Source organism: Alligator sinensis, unplaced genomic scaffold (assembly GCF_000455745.1).
Source record: "Alligator sinensis unplaced genomic scaffold, ASM45574v1 scaffold207_1, whole genome shotgun sequence".
NCBI lineage: Eukaryota > Metazoa > Chordata > Crocodylia > Alligatoridae > Alligator > Alligator sinensis.
The window spans coordinates 316,871-326,773 of NW_005842112.1; the positions used below are offsets into that span (position 1 = coordinate 316,871).

Consider the following 9,903-nt stretch of genomic DNA (forward strand, 5'->3'; position numbering starts at 1 on the left):
GAACACCAGGGATTTGTTAGGCCAGAGAGAGAGTACACACAAGGGCAAACTTGTATCTCTGGTGTGGTATTTAAGGTACTTGTCTGGGGAAGAGACCTGGGTTATAGTCCCTGCAGCAATAAATTTGTAGGCATTCTACATTAAGATTTCTTGTGCTAATGTAAGCTATGTCTCTACTCAAGAGTTTGATGCTATAGCTGTATCATCTGGCTTTTTAGGTACAGAGAAGCCTTTAGACTGGGGTTTTCCAACTGTGTTTAAAAGAGAGTTCAAATTCAGTGGGAACTGGTACATAAATGGGAGATAGATCTCTAGCTCCCTTAGGTTTGAAAATATATCCTAAAGGAGCAAGAAGTTTGAGAAAATATACAAGCATGTTCTCTAAGAAGTGCCCCATGCCCATACTAGAGTAAGGTGTTCTTATTCAGGCAAAGATTGGATTTAAAACTAAGCTACATATATTCTCATTTTCTGCTGTGGGAAGAGCTGCAGCTACTATCTGGAGAGTAATCATACCCTCCTCCACAGTCATTCACAGAAACAGCCACATTTCCCCCAAGAGGGAAGTTACCAAGTATTTTGTGGTTTCCCTCTGCCCCGGATGCCTGCCTGGGGAATTGCCCAGCACCGTCTGTATTTGAGACAGTCCCCTCTCGGTTTTCCTCCTACCCAAGACTGGACGGGAGGGAACTGAGTCAGTGTCTGCCGCAGTCACTTTGTCCGCACGCTGCCATTAAATGGCAGCAGGAAGTGACAAATAGTCGAGAGAGAGGCAGGGCTTGAGACAGCGTTCGAATGGACTAGAATTTGGCCTGAGGCCGAGTTGACCCAAGGCTGAGCTCCCTTTGGGTTGCACCTGAGGCCGAGTTCCCTTTGGGTTGCACCTGTTTGATGGGTTTCTAAAAGTCCCTGGCTAAACCACGCCAGTGAATTGCAACACAGGCTTGGCAGACAGACATCTTGCTTCCCCCAGGGAAACCTACAGGGGAAGCTCTTACACGTAGTGGAAATATGCTGTGTTACGCACAGAAATGCACTTTCAGTGCCACGCGCAGGGGCCGAGCTGTATGTTTTGCATCTGACTTTCACCACACAAGGGTGAATCACTTTCTCAGGCTTTGGATGCTTTGCCTCCTATAGGAATTGGCTCTTTTAGTCATTCATGAGGCAGCTGAGCTTTTTCCATGGCAGAAAGCCCCTTTATGTCCTTTAATAGAAAAGCAAACCCTAACTGAACACATCTGGTATCATGTTTCCAGTCTAGCGGCTTGATAGAAGAGCTCCAATCTCCCTCTGACGGCACATTTTACTAACTGCATTATCCTATGTAAAAAGCAAAAAATACTGCCGGGACCTGTTAATTGCATAGCCCTGGTGTGGAGCAGATCAGTGCCCCTAACATTTATTTAATCACCGAGAACAGAAAGAGAGAGAGAGAAAGGCAGGCTCATGGAATACAAATGCGAGCGTTAGCATTATGGCCATATTCCTCCCTTCAATTAGTTTTGCTCTTATTACAAACCGCAGAGTTAGAAGGGAATTAAAATGAAGTGTGACAATGCTGCCTTTCCATTGGGTGAGATTTGTAGCATTTCTTTTTTTTTTTTGTCCCTCATCACTCCAGAGATTTGCAGTTTTTCCCCTTTTCTTCTTCCTTTTGCATTTTAAAGAGTAAAGGCAAAAAAGGAGCTACGTTGCACCAGTGATGCTCTGCAGACAGGGCAAAGAGAGAGAGGAGGATACGATACAGTCCGTATGAAATGGCTGGAGGCTGACATCCACAGCAGTAGTGTTGGCTGTGGCATGCAGTTGGGATAGGCACCATATTATTAGTTATTATGGGGACCTAGCTGACATTTCCTAAGCATTACAGTGAATACAGATAACCCTGTCTGCCCGTGTGAGTCAGCACTCACGAGTCCAGTTATTCTCCTGACCTCCTAGGATTAGAAGCTGCATAGTCACCAGTTCGAGTTGCCTGTATACACCACTCCTGGGACTTTCAGTGGGACTATTTTTGTTCTTTAGTGTTAGACACATGCTTATGGTGGTCCAGGCAAATACTTTAGGTAGAGATGGAGCAGGGGTGAGGGGGTGGGAAGATGCACCCATCCAGGGAGGAGATAGGATGCAAGCTGAGGAGAACAAGTCCTGCTCCCCTCTATTAGTTTTCCAAACAACAGAATCCCACTTTGTGCTTTTGACACAGCACTGGCCTCTACCTGCATCAACCGGCAACATTTCTATTCCTGCCCAGTGATGTAGGAGCTAAACCCTTCTAATGACAAATTCATCTGAGGGCTGATTTAAAAAGAAAATATCAAGCAAGCAGCAGCATAACGCTCTTGAGTGCTTTGCTAGGAGATTTAGAAATACATAGTACTTCCAAACCACGGACCTTGCATTTAAATCATTCCCTTGTTTGCTGAGTTTACATTTAAATAGATGGTAAATGAAACAAGATGTGATGTGTGAATAACTGAAATCAGAGCTGAATGGGTTGTAATACTTAGTGACCAGTGTGTGTAAAAGTTTTTTACTGAAATGCTGATACCTGCTTTCTGATGGACTAGTGCCTTTTCATTGTTATTGTCCTTGTCAGTAAAGCTTTAAATTTATTCATGAAGCAAGCTGGAGCTCAGGTGGCAATAGCTAAATCCATTTAGCAGTAGGAATAAGAGGAAAGCCATTTTAATGTTCTCTTGCAGTGCTGCAGTACTTAGCAAACCCAAAGGATATTAATTACTCAGCATGCTCTGAGATGTAAAAGCATGAATTTATCAAGACAAATGCATTCAGAACTAGGCTAAGTCAACAGTAATTAATGTGATGCAAGAGAGACAGAGAAAGGAAGGATTAGCTGGACCTACCACATTAGCATAGCACTAGTTTAGGGGTAGCGTAGGGATATTGTGAACTGTTAGGAGACATTGTGAACCATCTTTGACGATAAACGTGCCTCCTGTTTGTCAGGTCTGCTCCTTGAATGTGGGGGCATTCGTAGTTTGTATTGCCAAGAATGTGAATCAGGTTGTGTCTGAAATATTAAGATGCAGGTTTGGCAGTAACAACAGCAGAATTTTAATTTAAAATCTTTCCCTGCAATGTTGGAATGCATCTTTGGAGAGGAGGTATATGTTTTTTGTTTGCACAAAATTGGTCTAAGCTGTTCCAATATTTTTGCGGTGTTTAGCAAACATATAATCGTGAACACATCCACAGATGAGTGGCAGCTAGAGAGATGAATTGGTAGGCTCCACTTGACAAATTTAAGTGTAGCATGTGTATTTATCCCACATCCATTAGGGCAGACAAATGGAAAATCCAGAGATGACTGCTCTGCAATTTAACAGTCACAGAATACTGAGAAAGCTGATGTCTTCTTCATCATTGATAATAGGTCAGATTTGAAAAAAAAAAAGCCCCTCTCTCTAAGACTAAGGCAATTTAAGCGAACAAGTCTAGCCATGCTGTATTTAAAGTTGATTTACTTTGTGCAGAATGAGTAAAGCTAATGCTAATGCTTTATCTCTAGGACATGGGGACGATCTGGATGACTTCAGGTTAGAAGATGCATTGGATGACTTTACAACCAAGCGACGTAAGTATGATTTTCTTCTTTTAAAACAGAAGCAAGAAAGAAGAGATTAATATGCAGTTATCTAGTTGGGTTATGTGCAGATGGAGGTGGGGGGGAGGTTACAGGATGTTGCCATCTTTTCCTGATCAGATTCCATTCCCATGCTTGTCAACAGCTAAAGTAAGTATAAGTCCTGCAAAATCTGTTTCTAACCTTTGTGCTGTGATGCCAGGTAGCAAATCACATTGCTATAGGATCATTCTGACATCCCAGTAATGCTGAACATACGCTTGTTGGGTTCCTAATTCCTTCTCTTGTCATTCATTCATTCCCCTACTTGCCTGGAAGCCAGCAAGTGATTCATTTCTCTTCCAGCCGGCAAGGACAGTGGGTTTTGAGATGGCAATTAGTGATTTACACCTCTTGGCCATTCCCCTCTTCTGTCATGTCACTTAGTCCTTCACAAAACTCCCCTTCTCGTCTGAATGTTTTCCTTCCCCAGCCAATTGCACGAGCACTTGGAGTTGGGGATAAGTGGGAATATCTTGGAGACTCTCATTCTTCCTACCTGCTTTGGGAAGGTGTTGGCCAGGTGTCCACATTGGGACTCCCACCCCATCATTCCTTCATGAACTATGGCAACCATGTACAAATGGAGAAGTTGAGGCGGGGGGAAGGAGAAAAAGGGTTAGGAACGTATCAGCTAGTGAGGAGAAAGGTGCAGAAGCCCTTAGCCTCCTCCAGTCCCAATTAAAGCTAGCTTACACGGTAGGAAGGAGCCACAATGCTTCTTTCTGCCATGGGGCCATGGTTTTCCCCTGACCAATACTCAGCTGCGTTTATTGTTCGGAGCATGCCTCATTCTTCTCTCTTTTCCTGCCTCTGCTTACCCAAATATTCAGATGCATTCTACCATTTTCAGCTTCAAAGCTCCCTCTCAGCCAAATAGATTATCGCCCTTCCCTGCGTAACCTCCCGTGTTTGGTCTGGGTAATTCAGACTGAATCATCTCAGAGCAGTCTGTATAAAGCACCAGTGTGTTTCCTTGCAAGCATTCTACTGTTTTCAAAAACAGTTCATGCTCCCTGCAAAATGCAGCTGGGAGAAGCCAGTTGGATAAGGCCATACCCGAGTCACCAGGTGAACATGCATCCCATGATACATAGATTCATAGATGTTAGGGTCGGAAGGGACCTCAATAGATCATCAAGTCCGACCCCCTGCATAGGCAGGAAAGAGCGCTGGGTCTAGATGACCAATCTGCTCTCTGCTAGCTTGTGGCCATTATTTCTTGTAACCCCCGGGGGCGCCTTGGTGAATAAATACTCACCAATTCCCTTCTGTGCCCCCGTGATGAACTTATAGGCAGCCACAAGGTCGCCTCTCAACCTTCTCTTGCGGAGGCTGAATAGATCCAGTTTCTCTAGTCTCTCCTCGTAGGGCTTGGTCTGTAGGCCCTTAACCATACGAGTGGCCCTTCTCTGGACCTTCTCCAGGTTATCCGCATCCTTCTTGAAGTGTGGCGCCCAGAATTGCACGCAGTACTCCAACTGCGGTCTGACCAGCGCCCGATAGAGGGGAAGTATCACCTCCTTGGACCTATTCGTCATGCATCTGCTGATGCACGATAAAGTGCCATTGGCTTTTCTGATGGCTTCGTCACACTGCCGACTCATGTTCATCTTGGAGTCCACTAGGACTCCAAGATCCCTTTCCACTTCCGTGCCACCCAGCAGGTCATTCCCTAGGCTGTAGGTGTGCTGGACATTTTTCCTCCCTAGGTGCAGCACTTTGCATTTCTCCTTGTTGAACTGCATTCTGTTGTTTTCTGCCCACTTGTCCAACCTGTCCAGGTCTGCTTGCAGCTGTTCCCTGCCCTCCGGCGTGTCCACTTCTCCCCCTAGCTTTGTGTCATCTGCAAACTTGGACAGAGTACATTTCACTCCCTCGTCCAAGTCTCTGATGAAGACATTAAAGAGTATCGGTCCAAGGACTGAGCCCTGCGGGACCCCACTGCCCACACCGTTCCAGGTCGAAGCTGACCCATCCACCACGACTCTCTGGGTGCGACCCTCTAGCCAATTTGCCACCCACCGGACTGTGTAGTCATCCAAGTCACAGCCTCTTAACTTGTTCACCAGTATGGGGTGGGATACCGTATCGAAGGCCTTCCTGAAGTCTAAGTATACGACATCCACCCCTCCTCCTGTGTCCAGGCGTTTCGTAACCTGGTCATAAAAAGAGACTAGATTGGTCAGGCACGATCTGCCTGCCACGAACCCGTGCTGGTTTCCCCTCAGCATAATTTGTCCTGCCGGGCTCTCGCATATGTGAGCCTTGATAATTTTTTCAAAGACTTTGCCAAGAATGGAGGTGAGACTGACTGGCCTATAGTTGCCCGGGTCCTCCTTCCTCCCCTTCTTGAAAATGGGGACCACATTGGCCCTTTTCCAGTCCTCCGGGACTTGGCCCGTGCACCACGAGTGTTCAAATATTCCCGCCAGTGGCTCTGCAGTGATGTCGGCCAGTGCCTTCAGCACCCTCGGATGGAGCTCATCTGGGCCTGCCGACTTAAAGGCATCCAGTTCTTCCAAGAGACTCTGCACCATCTCAGGGTCTACGCACGGAAGTCTGGTGCCTTGCTGCTGCCTCTCTACAACCCCAGCGAGAGACTTGTCGTGCCCCTCGCTTAGGAGGGCACACATGCTCTGGACAAACATACTGCTTACTGACACAACAGTTTCACAGTGCCACCATCCATCAGGCAGTATCTGTGGAGAGGCCGGTGCTCTTGTGGTACCATCAAAACGACTCCTTTAAAAGCGCACTGACAATAAAAAGCAACACCTTTGTCCAAGCCTGTATAGCAGTGGGAGATTACCCTCTGGTGACAGGCTTTACCCTGTAGAAACCATCTCTTCACAGCACTCCAGTTTGGCTGAGTTAGAAGCGCTATTACTAGCTTTGCAGTTTAACATTCCTGATGTAATTTTATGCCAGAGATCTTTTGCCCACTTAAAGAAATCTGAGTGGGGAAAAGCTTCCTTCTGCTGTAGATTGAGTTTCTTTGGTGCTTCCAAATCCCCTTCATCACCATTGTTAAACAGTAACGAAGGAAAAAATAAAACAGCTAGTTCAAACTAGTTAATACATCATCACATCAGTTACAACAGATCACTTCTAAGAGGGATGTGTTATTCCTGGCACTCCAAAAAAGACAAATATCAGGCGTTTGTGTTCAAGGTATGGCTTGGTGTTCTTTTCATGGCAATTTACACTATTGCAGAAACACAAATGTTGGATAGCGCCATTCTTTAGATCAGTGTTTCCCAACCGGTGCGCCATGGCACAATGGTGTGCCACCAGAAATTAACAGGTGTGCCGCAGAATTTTGCCACAGCAATGAGCTACAGTGAGCTCATAAGTATGGGGATGGGGAAATGCCTTGACAGGTGTGCCTTAGAAAATTATTATTAATGTAAGTGTGCCTTGGGCTGGAAAAGGTAGGGAAACACTGCTTTAGATATTCTCAGACCAGGGTTCTGGGGTCCTATTCTGGTCAGTTTTACATAATAGCAGCTCCATTGCATTTAGTGGAATGATTCCCGATTTACACCAATATTAAACAGGCCATAATTTGGCCCATGGTTTTAAATAAATTAGAGGAACTCTGGGTGAGAAGCTGTTTTGTTCTTAATTTTTACTAGCAATTCTATGTGCATTGATGGAGACTTCAGTAAACTGGAAAAAAAAAAAAAAAGCCTGTAAGTAGTACTTTTACCAGCCTACATCACTGAACAGCCATGAGGACACCACCATTGTAGGGACATCTCCTACTAAGGGAAGTTGTGGTGCCCTTTGACTTCAGGAAGAGCTGCATGGATACGCAGTGATGAGACCCTGGGTGCTTGGAAATGGTAGGTCAGAGTCTCAGCTCAGGTAGGATCACTGGGTCCAGCAGAACTCTATATCTTTGTATACACTGAGCGGGTGGCCCATAAAACAATGACCGTTTTTTCCTAGAGTGCTCCACAAAGCTCCAAAACTGAGAAATTTAGAATACAGGGATCAGCTCTCCCCTCTCCCCCTTTCTAATCAGTCTTCCCAGATCAGCACTAAGTAAGCCAAGTCCAGAAGCATCTGTACAAAGCCATCCGCCACCAGCGCAGCAAGATTAAAGTAAACTACAAATCAAGCATACCAGTTGCTGTCTTGCTTTCCCTCACATTCATGTACAGATACTTCATAGCAGTGGACCCTAAACAACTACCCAAGCTACAAACCACTTGGGAATGAGCAGCTGGACACTCCTCGTTTCCACATGCTACACTGCATAAAATGAAGCTACACAAGTGGAACCACTGACTGGCAGAGAACCAGCCTTCTGGATCAGATGCATCTCATTTTGGAATTCCTATATGAAAGGCATATTCTTTTAAGACCTGGGGTCCTGGGATTTGCTGGGGCCAGAAGCAGCATGAGAATGTGGGTGAATAATGAGGCATTTCGACTCTACAGGCACTGGTCTAGGAGGCACAGATTCAGGATCAAAGCTAGCAACTCCAGACCTCTCCCTTGCAAGGTCCCTCTCAGATCTGTAGGGCTGAACTGACTACGCACAGGCAGCATTAGGACACTGCCCCAGAGTATGGGCTAAATGTAGAACCTCTGACCGCTCTGGTCCCTGGGGGGGGGCCCATCACATACCTCATACCAACTCCTCTCCATACCCCTGTGGAAGTCAAAGTAAAGTTCTTCTTTGAACCGCATCCTCCAATTCGAAACAGGAAGAAAGTGCCATAAGGTCACAGAGATCAGCCGATTTAAAATGATGGCAAACTACTAAAGGTATCACCAGTCAAATATGTTCCAGTATTCAGAGACACAGACAAAAATTAATAGGAACAGGGCAGCCACAACTCCTGTTCATATTTTATTCATACTCATGGTAATATAGCCCATTACCAAGTCAGCAGATTACACTGTAAAACAAGAACTGAGTTTGGGTTTTTTTTATTACGCTATTGACCATATCAGGCATTGCAGCATTACCCTGTTTCTAAAAATCTCTCTCAGACTGGAAATCAATGTGAAATAATTTTTCTTCCTTTAAAATAAAGGCCCCTCCTGCACTGTGTGGCATGGGGTACTGTAAATCTTGAGTTACGGATTTGGAAGACCTGAGCAGGTAACAGTAAAGAAATCTTAATAGCACCACATTGTCCTCAGGTGTGTTATTTTATACATGATACTTGCCCCATGTTGCTAGCTGCTGGTTCCAGAACCTGTGTGGCAGGTCAAGGTAGTTTTGCTCCGGGTTAAATTCATCCCTCTGTGCCCCAAGGAGATCAAGACAGAATTGGGATCTTTGCACAGGCTCATCACTAGCCTCAGCAAAGCTTCACACTGTCCTACTCGGGTTCACTCAGATCTTTAGCTAGCCTGATTCATTTCGGTGGGATTCCTTGTTCAGCCTGAGGCTTTGTGGTCTTTGAGGTCTGCAAATGCAGAATATAAAATGAATTAATGCAAATGCAAGGATTTCCACTTTATGCCAGAGCTCAGCGAATGGTGAAAAGGCATCGCATATCATTGGACACCCTGTGATTCTATGTGCCCCGGGTGAGTTTTATGCACCCTGTGACAAATAAGCACTTGTAGTTTGTTCCCAGATGTGGGGCTTCCAGGTGACACCAGTAACTAACATTTATCCTCTTTTTTGCATCACAGCAACTCCAAAACCACCCAGGAAGCCATCAGGTGAGTTGTCCTTTTCCAGTTCTCATTGAAATGAAGTAACGAGCTGTTTCTCTGCATCACACATGCTGTGGTGTGTAGCATGCTGTTTCCCTGCTGCACATGTACTCCAGGCCTTGCAGACAGGACAGGAACAATGGCATTCACAGGGATTTTTTTCCTTGAAAACAGATTCAGTTACATGAGCAATGGAACTAGAATGACAGGGCGTGGAGAGGAGTTAGCTCCAGTCCCTGCCAGTGGGGTGCTGTCATTACCCACGCAGTGATACATAGCCATTGCAGTCAGGGGTGAAGGCCCATTGTGCTAGGTACTGCGCAGGCAAAAATAATGAAATGATCCCTGCCCCAAAGTGCTTCCTGTCTTTAATGCAATCATCTGTGGTAACACAGATGGGAAGAGTAGGTCCCAGCTCCACCACAGGTTCCTGCGTGGCTTTGGGCAACTCACTGGACTGCTTGATGCCTCCATTTGTCTTCTCCATGACAATTTCTTCTCTCTTGCATGGAGGAGAGTCTCATCAGTGTCCACTGGGTTCAGAGACAGCAGGGATGGGGATGCGAGGG

General features: G+C 45.7%; 1 protein-coding gene across 5 annotated transcripts in view; it reads left to right on the plus strand.

Annotated features, from left to right (window-relative positions):
- The window catches only part of CD99L2 (CD99 molecule like 2), a 64,536-nt gene that overhangs the window by 33,853 nt on the left and 20,780 nt on the right, over window positions 1-9,903 (plus strand). For 4 of the 5 annotated variants that reach the window (XM_025205347.1, XM_025205348.1, XM_025205350.1 and 1 more), the window contains exons 2-4: window positions 3,536-3,601; window positions 9,139-9,202; window positions 9,311-9,340. In XM_025205347.1, the coding sequence (XP_025061132.1) occupies window positions 3,572-3,601; window positions 9,139-9,202; window positions 9,311-9,340 (124 nt within the window). In that variant the 5' untranslated portion in view covers window positions 3,536-3,571. Of the gene's footprint in view, window positions 1-3,535; window positions 3,602-7,479; window positions 7,498-9,138; window positions 9,203-9,310; window positions 9,341-9,903 lie in introns of those variants that run through there. The other variant, XM_025205349.1, reaches the window with a different exon arrangement.